This window comes from Trachymyrmex septentrionalis, unplaced genomic scaffold (genome assembly GCF_001594115.1).
Source record: "Trachymyrmex septentrionalis isolate Tsep2-gDNA-1 unplaced genomic scaffold, Tsep1.0 scaffold119, whole genome shotgun sequence".
NCBI classification, from domain to species: Eukaryota; Metazoa; Arthropoda; class Insecta; order Hymenoptera; family Formicidae; genus Trachymyrmex; species Trachymyrmex septentrionalis.
The window spans coordinates 932,718-948,644 of record NW_017304320.1 but is presented as its reverse complement, the minus strand read 5'-3'; the positions used below and the strand labels follow the sequence as shown (position 1 = coordinate 948,644).

The following is a 15,927-nucleotide window of genomic DNA, read 5'->3' as shown; positions in this document are numbered from 1 at the left end:
TACGTCTGCCCGAATCGACAAAGCTCTCTAGTTAACGATAATGGTAATAATAGAAGAACGATTAACCTACGGGAGTCTTATAACGTAACTTATAGCGCTACAAGGTATCGCATCGGCTCTTAACTCCTAACTCCGCTTTGCTTCGGAACCCAAGAGTGCACAGAAAGAACAGTTTCCAATGAAGGATCTAAAAGTTTAGCTAAATATAGATGTGAAAATCATTTTGTTCGATTACTATTAAATTAATCGTGTACACTGAGAAAAAAATGTACTAAATATTTAATATATATTTATTTAGATAGTGCTAGCTGAACATTTATTTACAAAAAAATAAACATTTAATCGATAAAAAAGGATTCAATCAAAATGGTTCTTGTGTCTCTCATAAATAAACGTATCTTTATATTTGATATAAATATTTTAGTGCTATTCAAAGAAATGATTTGTGAAAATTTGGAATATTTTTTTCTGTCTAGGACGATCAAAATGATTACTATAGACCGCTAAATTTGTTAATAAAAATTCGCTCCAACAAAACCGTTCTTTCCGCGTGGAGAACGCCTTTAACCCTTCGACCGGTAGCCGTCGAGTCTACCCAAAGAGAGTAAGACTCGTTTTCAAAACGGCATTTGAACGGTCTCTCGCGTATCACAATAAGTTATAAGTTTCATCGAAGAGGAACCCTCAGAGGTATAATCGACGGGTTGAAGGATTAAAGTTTTTGCGTGGACGCAGCGTGACGGGAGCGTCTTGTTACGTCTTCCAATTAATCGATAACCCTCGTGCAACGAGCAGATCAGATAGCGATCGCAAATCATTCACGAGAGACTCGCGATTATTCCATCTTATTTCAAAGCGACCGCTACGGATCTGCTCCCGTTGCTCGCCGGCACCATGAAAGCTAGCTTCGCACGCCCTTCATCCTTTAAACAATCGCGCGCTCGAATCTTAAGAATTATAGAATCCTTTACACTCGACCGCGATCACGATGTCCAGCATGGTGCGATGAAAGGCTCGACGATTCAAGGCTCCATTGTCCTTCCCACACGTCCTCCAGACGACGGCTCCGCGTCCAATTCCCAGGAACCCCGGCATCCGGCCACAGGGGAGGAGGACCACTCGCGGTGACCCGCGGAAGGAGGGGAATCGTGCGACCTTCACGGTCCGCTGACCGTGGCGGCGGAGTGACCCGTCACCAGGCCGTCCGCTGCCGCGGCCGCTGCCGCTGCTGCGACGGGCTTACCAAGGCGGAATATCGATTGCAGAGAGGCGACCTCGGACGCGAGGCGGTCCAGCTTCATCTTCACCTCCCGATCGCTCTCCGAGACCGTGGTGACGGTCGGGCCGGTCCACTCGGCGCCCAACGAGATGCCGGAGTCGCGCTCGTCGCTGGAGCCCTCGTCCCAGGGTGGCGACGCTCGCGGTCCGGGTTCCTGCTTGATGCCCTGAAGCGCGAGCAGGGCGCTCGCGGCGTCTTTGTCGCCGATGCGCGACTTGTGCCTGAGTTTGTGGGGCAGACTGTTGTTGGCGGCCGGGTTGTTCTGGGAGCCCACAACCAGCTGGGGACCACCGGCCTCGTCGCCGCTGCCGGACGACAGCTCGAACGGTGACTGCGCCCGGCGGCCGCGCGACGACAGGTTCAGCGCGCTCGTGGTGTCGAGGTGGTGCATCGCCGGGTGCGAGTACGGGTACTGGAAGCTCTCGGTCTCCGGGTAGGCGGTCGTCTCGGGCACGTAGAGCTGGGCCGGCGATCTGGGCGAGCGGGCGCCGCTCACCGGCTGATGGATCACCGACGTGTGCACCGGGCTGGGTGTGCGCGCGTAAAGTAGCGCCGCCGACGGAGGTATCTTCGCGCGCTTCACGCTGATCGTCGGCTCCGCGGGCAGCGCGGCCAGCACGTGCTCGGTGCTGATGACGGACTCACCGCAGATGCCGAACTTGTCGCGTATCGCGTCCAGCTGCGCCTTGAGGATGTGGTTCTCCTTGCTGAGCTCCATCACCCGCTGCTCCAGGACCATGTCGTTGAAACGGCGCTTCTCGCGTGACCGCTTGGCTGCTTCGTTGTTGCGTCTGCGACGGTCCCAGTAGCTGTCGTCCTTCTTGTTGTCGGGGATGAACTCGCGCTGCTTACGCTGTGAGAATAGCTCCTTTCGTAGGTCGAAATTGGACGGGAAGTTTTCGGGATGCGTCGTTACCTGCGCCGCATCATGATGAAGATGCTGTTGCTGCTGCTGCTGCTGCTGCTGCTGCTGCTGTTGCTGCTGCTGCTGTGGTTGCGCCTGCTGGGCTTGGTGGTGATGGTGATGATGCGGCTGCGGCTGCTGCTGCTGCTGCTGCTGCGGTGGTCCTTGCTGTTGCGGTTGGTGCTGATGTTGCTGCTGAATCGCAGACGGGGGTCCGCCGTGGTGGCCGGGATGCGTGAGGGGCACCGTGAGGGGTCCGTGGGCGTCGTGGGGCCCGCCGTGGGGCGCACCGTGACCGCCACTGTGGGCCATTGTGTGCGTGGCCGGCATGTTGCTGTTCAGACACGCGGTCTCACCATTGATGGGCGATCCACTCTGGCGGGAGACAAACTCTGCCACCATAATTTGTCTTCTTAGTACATCTGCAACGAAAAGGGTCGGTTGATCAGTTAATCGAGCGAGACGAAGATATCGCTGCGCGTGGGATTTTTTAATTCGTAGGTCAACTCGCGTGCGCGACGCGTTTATTAGTGGCAATGACGAAACTTGTATGGCGTGCCAAACGACAATGATAATACATATGTCAGAGAGAAAGAGAGAGAAAGAGAGATTGGTTACGTATCGTTATGCATGTCAATTAGAAGGGAGGGCTGTCGTTGTTGATTGAAAGGCTTGTTACCAAACTGTCTTGGATTCAGGTTTGAAAAGGGACTAGAGAAAGAAACTTGAAAATTATCTATAGAAAACAATTTTTCTCTAAGAAAAAATGTAAAATTCCACCCTAATTCTGCTCCACTTTCTTCTCTTCCAGAAATCCAAATGCCAATTTATTATTTAAACAGTAATTTTTTATGTATAAAATTTTTTATTTATTGAAGCACTAAAAGTATCGAACAACAGTGCTTTTAATATACTTAAAATAAGTAATTAATGACTTTCTTTTTCGGTATTTCTGTAAAGACTTACATTTTACACTACTATCGACCGACATACATTTTGATGATTATCTTAATGTCGACTGGATTTTACGCGATTCTAGGAAGCGTGTAATTTCCATTATTTTCAAATTACTTCGGAAATAAATTCTCTTCGAGTAAATCAGAAGGAAAATTGCTATTCATCGAGTCTCTTCTATTTCTTCTCAGTCTTAATAAGACGAAGATTGATTTATGCAGCTACTTTTGACGTCGAAGCTCGAGAGAGAGAGAGAGAGAGAGAGAGAGAGAGAACAGCCAAAGATAAAGAATTCCGAGAAATCGAGAGACACTCGCACTGCCAACGGACACACTTCTCTCGTCCAAAGCTGCAAAACAGCCTTGAGTAAGGTCACGTTCGTTAAGGTCGAAGGTGCCAGTGAACCCGAGTCATTTGCTTCACCTCCACACAAAATGTCTTTTAATGAAAGAAACAAATACCTACGTCAATCCTTACACAACGATCGATATCAAACTGGACTTCCTCGATTTCGATGATCGGCGACGATTTTACTCGAAGAAGTCGATAAAGCTGTCTGTCGGTCAACCAGCCAATTAATGGCTGCTTCTTCGAGATAACATCTTCTTGAAATTTCGGCGACAATTTGGCCTAACCGTGACGTCAGCTCGTATAATTAGGTTGTCCACATCGTCGATGATTATCGGTTCGCGATGAAGTGAAGTCACGAGGTGGGGACGAGCGCGTCGGCTCGCGCGATCGCGCGTTTATTATTAACTCGCGATCGTGGATGAAAATACTCAGGCGCGGCGCGGCGCGGCGCGGCGCATCGCCTTCGCGTATCGCACGCAACGTAAGTCTTAATCCGAACGGCCGGCGGATGCGCGGAAATGGATTACGCAATCGCGCACGTGCGTTTACCCGCGAACCGCGGTGCACGTGTTCGGGATGTCGCGTCGTCGCAACGACGGGAAACACGTACGTTTGCCTGACCTTCGATATTTATTGCACAAGTCCCGGTGCGGGGCTCGAAGCCATTAGCGTTAACGTATTAATTGCTATTGCGAAGGATGCACGGGAAAGATGTCTTTTTTTTTCTTCCTGCGCGCGTCCTTCCTCTCTCCCTCTCAGATTGCAGAATTGTCGTCGATCGGAAAAAATCATGGAGCGATAAGCCGATTGTACGATTTAAGAAACGGTTTTGCCGGAGCGTCTAAAAATGTAGCAAAATACAAATCTGAAATAGGACGCTTAAATTGGTTGCTTGTAGAATGTTAAAACTTTCGACGGCATTATCATTAAGTTACCAAAAAGCAGTATAAGTGTTTAAGGTCTACATAATTATTTTATGATCTAACAAAATTATTTTCAGATCCGTATCTGCACGGAAAGAAACGATTCCGTTAAATATCTAAAATTTTAGCTAGAAATACAAATTTGAAAATAATTCTATTGGACCATTCAAATAATTCCAAAACATTATTTTAAGATCTAGCTAAATTTTTCTAGCTAAAATAATTTCGTTGAAGTCCATCAAAATAATTATGTAGAACCGCTTGAACTCTTGTGTTTTTTTTTTGCAGCTTGATAATATTGTCAAAGTTTTAACATTTTAATTATCAATTTAGCGCCCTACATAATTATTTCCAGATCCGTATCTTGTAAAATTTTTAGATACTTCAGTAAACACGGTTTCTTCCATGTGGTGGATAAAAAAATCCCCTTTTAGACGAGATAAGTGTTGTTATGTAAATTGTTCCACATGCGGAAATATTTTAGTCGTCTCAATAGATATCTACATTGAATGTCAACTACCGATAATTAATCGCACGAGCTCGACCTCGTAAAAACACTAAACAATTCGAAACACCGAATTGTCCGAAAATTCGTACAGTGATGTCACAAAGGTTCATCAATGGAGAATAAAGCAAGTAAGAATTTTATTTCATTATCTTTAGGAAAGAATCTTATGTGGGGTCATAAAAAATCTACTTGTTTTCTTGCCTCTCAAAAATCTAGGGTTGGGTAAGTTAATGTTAATTTTTTTTTAACTAAATTAAGTTACAGTTAATGGCTTATAGAATTAATAAAATTAAGTTAAAAGTTGAAGGAATAAAGAATTAACTTAATAAGAGTTAAGTTGAAATTAAATTAAATTAAGTTTAAAAAAAAAAGTTAATTTAAAAAAAAATTATTTTTGAGATCAGAATGTTCTAATTTTTCTTAAAATGGGATTACTTTAAATAATCCTTATAAATATAGATTATTAGGCAAATTTAATTCTATATCCACATGTAAGTTATTTATATATAATAAGTGTCAACATCATAAGATGTTTTTGTCAAAATCTTGCGAGAGAGAAGGGTATATGTTTGCATTATTTCTCTTTCTTTAACCTTTATCTAACTTTCTTTAACTTCTCAAACGACTGTTCATGCATGTTTACGTCTACATCGACTAGATATTTGTTACAAAAAATATACGTAAAAATTTAGAAAATGGGTGAATGTGTAGAACTCTGTTCTACAATTCTTCAGATTGCTGAAATATAACGTTTGTGATACTTAAAATTAGTGTGATTCAAATATAAGTGGAAATTGACAAAATCTAGCGAGTCAATAAAAACTGGCTACCGTATAGTGTGACTCTTATTATAGAGTATCTCATCATAAAATCGTGGAACTTTTTCTTAATTCTCTAACGTTCGAGGCTTTATAGAAAAAAAATATCAGCATTTAAGAAAGTTAAAAAATACGTAATTAATCACTGTCCTTCAGCATTAAATTGGCCAGTATCGGATTTCAGTAAGAAATTTATTATATTTTACATTACAACATATTTTACACAGAGTATTTTAAGCAGATATCTCGCCATCAGCCGGACAGTTTTTCTATCCGCCTCATAATTCTCTCCGTACCGGATTTCTACCAACAATCGGCCGCGTACATGCGCGTCACGCTATCAAATCATAGTCGACGCGGGAAATAAGATCTTGGCAGTAAAACGGCGTTCGCGCGCACGTCGTTGCGCAACTATTGATGAACTTTAGCTCCCGCAGCAATGCAAATGATAAAGCACTTCGCGTGACGGATGTATTAATGACGCGCGTTATGTAAGCTCATTTCCGCGGAAGCGTGCGCTACGCTTCTCCGCTCGTCGTAAGACGCGAGCGCGCGGCGCGTTAAAGTCGAGCCTCCTCCGGTTGCCGTAGAGCGATAGAGAGATAGAGAGAGAGAGAGAGAGAGAGAGAGAGAGAGAGAGAGAGAGAGGAAGTTTACTCTCCGCGGAAGATCTCGCCAGCACTCGCCTTACGGAAATCTAATACCGGCCAATACGAAAGACAGTAATTGATTACTTGTTTTAACCCTCAGCTACGAGAACTACATCTCGTACAAGTTCTAAACCTTGTTCTGTTTGAAGTTACAGGATGCAAATGAGCTTCCGCCTTACGGCGACCGATAGAGAGATAAAGATCAAGGTTTCTTTTTTTTTTTTCATCTACAATTCAGAACCTAATCGTACAAATTGCACAATCGTCCGAAAATTTTCGCTTCGAGCCCAAATGACCCCCAGTTGCTTGTAATCGTAGATAAAATTTTAATTATATGAAACGCATGGACGTTCGGTGTGTTGCTTTTAGTAGTCCAAATAAATAATTAATTGCTATACTTTTTGCTGAGTGTCTAAGAGTTGAAATAGATGCGTCTAGAAATAAATTTGGTTGGATTATTGAAATAATTGTATAGGGACGCTCTCGAATTTCCTAGAGTATTTGATACAATTAAATAAAAGGCGCTAAATAATAACAATTACATTGATATAAGTTTAACAGGGTATTCAAGAGCCAACTTGTTACGTACAATTATTTTATATATCTCAACGATAATTACATGAGTTTGATATTCAACTTGTGTGACTTCATCTTCATATCTACAATTAAATTTATTGAATTTCTGAAGAGGGCTCGAATACAGCGGAAATTGTCGAGAATTTAAGAGAATAGGTTCGCATATCAAATTTATATTAAGTATAAAATAGTACGTATAAAATAATTTTACGCAACAAGTTCTACGGTTGGCTCTTTAATATACCCTGTAAACTTACGTCATTGAAATTGATTCCTAGAGTACTAAAATTTGTTAAAGATTATCCTAAAGACGTCCGAGGATATTTCTACCTTCGAAAGGCATCTTAGGGACTCACCCAGAAGACGTTTCCAGAACGTCTCTCGGATGAAATGTGAGATATGTGAAAAAGAAAGCGCTTATTGCGCTCGTTTACGTTCATTTAACAATCGCGAGCGAACAATCCGACGACTCCGATGAATTTACCGATCGACGGAGCGAAATATGCGCCAAAGCGAAGATCGCTCGAGATGATAAAGATTTCTAGAATTCTAATATGGAAATCGGACAACTCGCACCGGCGTGACGCGCGTTCGTTATTTAATACGGCGTTACGCAACTCGGCTGTTTTTTTTTCTTTTTTTTTTGTTCAGGAGTTCGGGAGTGACTCATTAATTCTGCGACTCTATCGCTCGACTTCACGTCGAATAATTCGTGCTCGCGAAACGCGAGGAGGAGCAGCGGTAAACACCGCGTGTTATGCGCCACGTCACCGGGAAATAGAACAGTTAAGGACATAATTCGGAATCTCTTCGAGATGACGGTGCATTATGCATATAATTCGCGTTTACCGAGCGAAACAAGAAGTTACGATTATCGTATCATTTTTGGCAGAGTCACCGCGCTATGCGTCACGTCGCGGGGAAATAGAACAGTCGAGGACGTAATTCCTTCTTCGAGGTAATGATGTATCATTTTTGTATTCCGCGTTTTCCGCAAGTCGCTTCGATTACGCCGGTCGACAAAGATGATTTCGTTAAATGGGGAAGTTTTTAGTCGGTTCTTATGTAAGTTTATTTTTCACGCTGACTCAAACTGAGAATAGAATTTATCCTGAGACTCCAAGTTTCTGTAATCGACAAAGTTCGTTTTAAAAATTATTGTACAATAAATTAATTCTCTTTTTTTTTTTAAATAATAATAAATTTCAATCATTTTGCTAACGACGGCTTGTACGGGGGGTTTTTTTTTTTTAATTAAAAAGATTGATTTCCGAAGCCTTCTTTGCTATACTATATAATAAATAGAAGATCGTGTGTTAAATTCAGTAGCTATTATCTCGCATTTATATCTGACGATAAGCAGAGAAAAGATAAATAGAGGAATTTTCTTTAATGCATATTCAAAGGCCTATTCTCCTCATTTTGGCAAACAGAATAATGAAAAGTACACAAAAGAACACTGTAAAAGATGCTCTATAAGATCAATTTAACACGTAGATAAACGCGTAGAATTTTCGTATCATTTTCGGCGGAGTTTATATTGCGGCCACCCTGATTCGCGCTCGTGGAATCTCGCTGTTGAAGGATGTGGAAGTCTATCGAACGTTCTCCTGGCGAGCCGCATTGCCGGTGCATTACGACACACGATTCGCGACCGGCTTTGAAAGCCGAGAGGTGGTCGGTCGGTCGGTTTCCTCGATATATCAGAGCGCGCGACACGGGCAATGAATTATCGGAACACGAAATACCCGTCGAAAATTGAGCAATCCCTTGGAATTCCAGCCGCCCAATTACGACGAGTTTCGCGTGACTCATGTTATCCTTCGTCCAGTCCGACCTGCCGATTTTTCCGCGTCCAGAAGCCGCCCACGCAAATCACGAGGCTCGAAATGGCACCACATTATTCGGCATCGAGAAACAGTAGGCCTATTTCTCCTCGCTTTCGCCGAATTTCAAATACGGAAAAAAGAAGGTTCCGTTGAAGTATTTAAGAATTTAACTATATGGAGAACGAGAGAGAGAGATATATTTGATCGAATTGGAATCCCGATGAAAAATGAACGATCCAGAATTCTGTACAGATAAAAGTCTGAAAATCATTTTGTTGGACTGTGTCAAAATATTTATATAGGTCACTCCAGTTGGCTGCTAGAATGTCAAAACATTTTCTCATCACGCTTGAGTTTCCTACGTAATTATTCTATTGGCTCAACAAAATTATTTTTAAATTACTTTTAAATCTGTATTTTCACCTAAATTTTTAGATACTTTAGGAAAATAGTTCTCTCCGTGCGTCTTTTTTTTTATTTGTTCAAAAGCTCCCGCTCTCACAATTTGGAGCAATTAAAACAACTACTTATAGCCAACCCACTTTTGTCAACTTGCCTGTATTTCATCGAATAAAGTCTACAAAAAACGGTTTCACTAAAGGAAAATTCAACTAGATACAGACATAAAAATAATTTTGTTGAACTATTAAAATAATTATTTAGGTCACTCTAGTTGTTTATTAGAATGTTGAAACTTTTTGCAATATTACTTATCATACGTCAATATAGTCTAAAAGTATAATCTAAAATTGTTTTGGTCGAACAAAATTATTTTCAGCTAATATCTAGTTAAATTTTTAAACACTTCAGCAAAACCATTATTTACGTGTATCTATTTTATTTAAAATATAACGAATATACACTAATTAATTCAACCACGAAGAACACATTTATACGGACAGAGCAATTTTGCTAAAGTTATCTAAAAGTCATTCTATTGAACTGTTATAAATATTTTTACAAAACTCTTATCAATACGTTGTTACAAAACTCGATAGTTTTCTTATCGAAATAATGTCAATAAGACATTCAAATTGGTTACTAAAACGTGAAAATTTTTTACGACATCGCTCATCATACTTGAGCTTCCTGCATAATTATTTTGATGCTCCAAAATTATTTTCCGATCTACTATATCTATCTAAACTTTTATGTTTTAGCAAAATATAAAACATAAAATTTAAGTATATAAAATAATAAAAGATGTAATCCGCTCAATAATATCGTAAACACAAAAATTAAAAGAGTAGGTCGAAAAACGAGCAAATAAAAGGTCTTAATTTAAAATAGTTTATTATTTCATATTAATTCACAATTAACTATAGTTGTTGTAAAAAAAAAAACCACGTTTCAATTATATTAAGTCTTCATTATATTAAGTCAGCCAATTGAAAATAACATAAAATTTAAGACTTGACATAGTCGAGACGTTCCATGGTTTTATTACAACAGCGAATACTAGTTAATTATGAACAAGTATGAAATAATACACTAGTTTGAATCAAGACCTTTTATTTGCTCGTTTTTCGACCTATCTACTCTCTCAATGTTTGTGTATAAAATTTGAACTTTTAGCAAAATCGTTCTCTCCTTCGTGGAATGCAATTCCGGCGACGTCGAGCGCGCGTCGTTTAAAAGGAAATCGAGCGGCAACGTGATAGAGAAATAATGTCGAGTCCCCGAGGAAAGAACACTTCCACCTTACGTACTCATTACAAAGGGATCGAGAGGACTCGGGAGCAGACTCCGCTCGCTGACTATCGCAACTTTGTGAAATCCCGATGGACGTGCTCCAAAAAGCTCGCGCGGATTTCCGCCCACGGCGGCGGACGACCTCCCGCGACACGGCGCTCTCCTTCTGCGCCATTCAAATTAGCTCGGAATTATTTCGGTGACTCGTAAATTGCTCTACGATCTCGCGAGTCTATTTCCGAAGTCTTGCGATTCACGCGAGTAATTTCAGACTGTAACGTCGTACGCGCGGCGGTCGTCGCGTTTATCCGCGAAGTGGATTTCGACCGGTGGATTTCGCGAATTCCACGGAGGAAGCGGGGGGGGGGGGAAGCCGGGGGACTTATTTGCATCGACGTTTCTCCGATCAAAACGCGTAAACAACATTGTTGATCGGCGGCGCGCGTTGGCTAATATAATGTAATCCCGACGTAAATCGCGCAAACATACCGTGACCGCGATAGATCGCAGTTTCGCGACGCGCGTCGTGACGCACGCGGAAACAGCACCGCGCAACGTACGCCACGTGTTACGGCCGGGGAATCACGTTCCGTTCTTCCGTTCTTACAGACAGAGGTGGGATCAATCGGCGAATTCGATCGAGGGACGGATCGCGTTTCCCCCAAGGCACTCATTCTCGAACGCTCGTGCGTTCAGCCTTCTAGCTGCTGTCGTTCTTATTTTCTACGTATCCTATTTGTCTACTACTTGGGAAACAGTTGCACCAATAAAGTTGTTATTATCATTATTATTCTGTAACTCAATGGAAGTTCCGTTGTCGTTAGTATTTTTGCCATATACCTGCTCTCTGAATCTCTCGGAGTGAAATCCCGCTTCAAAAAATGGACTGAAAATTGGGCCTTCGAAGAAGAGCGAAGATATTTTTATCTTGGAAATTTGTACTCTTTTCGGAAACGAGATTCGCGCGAAAGAGATGAAATCGCATTCCTCTTTTTTTTTTTAGAATCTCACAGTTTGAGTCCGACATCGTTATTTTGATAGTCCAGCGAAATTCTTTTCAGTAGTTCTGTATCTATGGTTTTTTAGATGTCCCTGTTCTGCCCTTTCCGAAACGATTCGGTTAAAATCCTACGAGAGAGGAAGCTTATTTAAAAATCAAAGTTTTTCAGAAAAATAAGTTTGAATGTAAAGTTTTGAAATGGTTCCGAATCGTAAAAATTTTCTGATATTTTATATAATAATTTTTCAGTGCAAGTTTGGCGCAATAACTGATTATAGAGGAGTAAAAGTGTGTTCTTTTAAAATATATGTTCCCTTTTCTCGTTTCCTCTTATGTTTCTGTTATTTTTTGGCAACTGAAAAATTGCGAGTCAACAATTTTTGAATCGTATCGTTTTATAGTGAATAAGCGATATATACACTTACTCTACCCTATTTATATACCATCTCGCTAATTTATTATTTACCGTCTCACTTTAATCTTAATTAAGGTTACACGGTGAGAGTCTAAGTTAAAGGTGCACGTAGATAATACAGATACATATAAGCTAGGAAACAGTATATATGCCTTTTTCTCTCGAAGGATTTTAAGGAAGTTGCTTTTAAAGAAAGCCAGACTTTTAAGGAATCTCGAGACAGACTGCAGGTTCGTATAAGATACGATGTTTATCTTATCTGCAAACGAAATAATTCCCGAGAAGAAGCACTTTGACATCACTTATCGAAATTAAAACGACAATAAAGAACGAACGTTATTAAATGCTTCCAACGTCATTCCTCCCACTCTTCCCGTCTCTCTCTCTCTCTCTCTCTCTCTCTCTCTCTCTCTCTCTCCCTCTCCTTTTTTTTTCTTATCCATCATCCATGATTCTACGATTACGAAAGAATTGCGTCACGCATAGATCAACGAAGACAGACGTAAAGACGCATTCTGATATTCATATCGAGGTACCGCCTTTAGACACAGATTGACGTGACGTCAACGTGCACGAGCGTTATTCTGTTATTTTTATCGACTAATGCGGATGCCTTCCGCGGAAATAAATGCTTATAAGATTCTAACGAGTGGAACTAAATGGAAGCCGTTACGCAATCAGCATCGATCCGCTGCCACTTTCGTATATTATTATTCCGGCTGGCGCATCGCCGCTCAATTAATCGACCAATTCTAGATTCCGTATAATAAGCTTCGCGTGCGTCGTTCGCGTATTATAGACTACCCCTCTTTTCCTTCGCATTCTCCTAGTTTTCATTCGCGTGCAAATGCGAGAGGAGATGCGCGACGATTCCATTGCGTTTTTTCCGCGAACGCCGTTCCGACGAGGACGGAAAGCGTCATCGAGGAATGACGACGAATGAGGTTGAATCAACCAAACGATCTCGTATTTCTCGCCGAATCATCGCCACGTACGTTGCGCAATCCCGCCGCAGCTCAAGCTGCGTTCGGTAACGCAAATCTGTGGCGTCGGAGCGCTCTTACGTTATATAGCGTATGTCACGTGCACTGTAGAAGAAGAGCACTCAGATTTGCAGAAGTCGCCGCGGCTGTCAGTTTTGCGACGCGGCACGTCGCGTGCCGTTCGCCGCAGATCTCCGCTGCCGTAATCTCCGTTCCGAAAAATCACCGTTGACGTTACCCGCACTTAAAAAAAAAAAAAAAAGTACGAGTGCAACCGAGAAAAATAGTCCGGTTTGGATTAAATGGGTATTCCGGTGGCGAATGGGAACGAGTCAGAATTTTCTGGTTAAATCCACTTCGAATTCTAGTTGAGACTGGAATTCTGATTGATGTAATTATTCCGGTAACAAATAAGAATTCTAGTAGATTCTACCAGAAATATTGTGTCAAACGGAATTCCGATTATCTCACCTAGAATTCGAAATTTACGATTTAACATCGTCGTCGGTGTCTGTACAATTCTTACCGTTGTTGATAACAATATGGTATGGATTGAAAATTAAAACAAACCTCTATTTATATCAAGATGGATTTAAAACCTATAATGAATTTTTTTTTCTCACTACAATCAAATAAGTAAATAGTAAGCAAATGCTAAGAGAATGCACGGATGGAAATTGTGAAAAGCAAATTCGCAAAGAATTATGATTTGCGTAATTAAGAAGATAATTATATTCATCATGTAATTGCAATTCACTTTAGGAGGATTTTCTCCAAATTTTAACACATTCAAATCTTGATATTAATATTAAAAAGAGTATCATAGTTTATATAGTAGAATTTTTTCATACTTGATAAAATGTGTAAAGGCGTCATTATACTATGACAACACATGCTGCAGTGATAACTATAAAAACAAAGGTCTCAATCGTAATTGAGCACTTCGTTGCAATTATAGTGTCACAAATGTCAAAACATTCTTCCCTCACGGAGCACTTCCGTAGATTTAACAATCGATACATTATCTACATATTTTTCTCGCTCTACCTTAATCTCTGCTGCAGTTTTTGAAAACCCAGGAGGCTCCTCCGGATCGAAAGGCAAGATCGAAAGGCCCGGGAAAAATCAAATCAGATCAGTCACTCGGTTCCACTCGGAATCACGCGCGCTATTAATATTCGTCCGTTGTTGTCGTCGTCGTCGTCGTTGTTGTTCGCTCCGGAGGAAACGTCGTGGCCAACTGCGTGGTAATTCCTCTGTTAATTCCTCCGAGCATGCGTCTGCTCCCCTGCAGTATCTCTCCCCGCCCGTTATCAATCGGCATTTCCGAAGAAATCTTATTTTATCTCTCTCCTCTCCCCCTTTCCGCCCGGCCGGTATCATCTAATTTTCCGGGAACGACGAGAGAGGAGAGAGAGAGAGAGAGAGAGAGAGAGAGAGAGAGAGAGAAGACAGTGGACGTGTAGATAGAAGCGTGTGCGTTGTTCGCGTAACACGCGGGCACGTGTTCCGCCCGCGCGTTGCGCAATGCGACGCGGCGGGGCTGCACGTGGCCCGCCGCCGATGCGTTTGTGCGACTCTTACGTTCCTTCCGGGAACACGTCGGCTCGGCTCGGCTCCCGGGGGAGATTAATGCGTGGCGCGAAACCGCGCGCCGTTCCGTTCCGCGGTGCCGTTTGGCGCCTCGACGCCCGTCTCCGGGAATGCGGCGGGACTTCCCGCATTGCGGCAGCGATCGCTCGAAAAAATACTCCCGGCGCTGTAATTATATTATGCCTACTGCGATATCTGTCTGTACAACGAGTTATGTAACAGCTGTAAACACAAATATGGCCAAGATGAGGCCGTGTTTGGTCGAGCTCGTGGGGATTAATATTTTTGCGTGTCTTTTAGATTATGTATAGAGAAATTTATGCGGCCTTCTCTAAAATTATGCACAAAGAATTAAAGAATTCTTGAAACGAAGGATAATTTCGGCACAGCGAAAGACGCCACACCGAGACAAAATTATCTTAAATTTCAATAAATATTTATTAAATGTCAAATCATATATTTATTTGGTGACGAAAAACATTAATTTGATTTAACAATCCCTTCTTTTTATTAAGTAAATATTTAGTTGGCAGTATTCAAATAAATATTTGTTTAGATTTAGGCAATTTTTTCTCGGTGTATAAATCAATTTTTGAGCTGAAATCTAAAACTTTAAATAACGTGCTCAATATTTTTTCAAGGCTGTATATATACAATTCGTAAAAATGGGAAATTATTCTTCAACGGGGGGGGGAGGGGGGGTTGTGACATCCGCGGGATGGTAACGACTTGTTGCAATTTTGTGAGGAACGCTTATGAAATCGGTATCGCAGTTTAGAATACGAAATAATTAACGACGTACTATATGTTGCCCGATGAGTAATAATTAGCGTGATATCACGCCGTATCTCGATTAAGTCATCCGTTGACCCGGTGCCAGCGCTTATTTTTTTCCTCCTGACGCGCTCATTCGAGGAAGCCGCTTACAATATGCACACTCTCACCCGTGTATATATCTTCCCGGAAATTTATTTACATTATTTCCCGACCGTCGTCACGTCGGCCATCGCCGGAAAATCTCGGGGCGGAAGTCTAAAATCGTTATATCTACAAGAAAATAACACTCCGCGCGCGCAACAATCACAAACAATTCTACGGAATCACAAAGCTTCTACGGGATTATATGAGAAACGAGAATCGTGAAGGCAAAAAATTTTCAACTGAGAAATTTGTGAAATTCACGCAAAAAAAATTGACATTATGGTTTCCAGTACTTCGTACGAGGATTTCGTTCTATGGATGTCCTGGATGTATTCTCAGATATCTTTTAGGATATCCCTCGGAGATCTGTTGTCACCGATTTACGGCCTTCTCCGCTTATTTACGTAAGAAAATTCGACGGAATCGACAGGAAAGAAGCGGATACGTCAAATATATCCCAAATAAATCAGATACGCGCGCACACTTGCGTCCGTGCGTGACGATTCGCGGGGAGGGGAGGGGAGAGGGGGG

At 41.8% G+C, this 15,927-nt stretch overlaps 1 protein-coding gene across 2 annotated transcripts in view; it reads right to left on the bottom strand.

Annotated features, from left to right (window-relative positions):
* Nucleotides 1-375: 375 nt before the first annotated feature.
* LOC108754734 (RNA polymerase II degradation factor 1-like) overlaps nucleotides 376-15,927 on the bottom strand; it is a 26,444-nt gene continuing 10,892 nt past the window's right edge. The window contains exons 1-2 of one of the 2 annotated variants that reach the window (XM_018497273.1): nucleotides 13,930-14,206; nucleotides 376-2,605 (exon numbers count right to left, since the gene is read on the bottom strand). In XM_018497273.1, coding sequence (XP_018352775.1) covers nucleotides 1,158-2,585 — 1,428 coding nt within the window. In that variant the 5' untranslated portion in view covers nucleotides 2,586-2,605; nucleotides 13,930-14,206 and the 3' untranslated portion in view covers nucleotides 376-1,157. Of the gene's footprint in view, nucleotides 2,606-13,929; nucleotides 14,207-15,927 lie in introns of those variants that run through there. The other variant, XM_018497281.1, reaches the window with a different exon arrangement.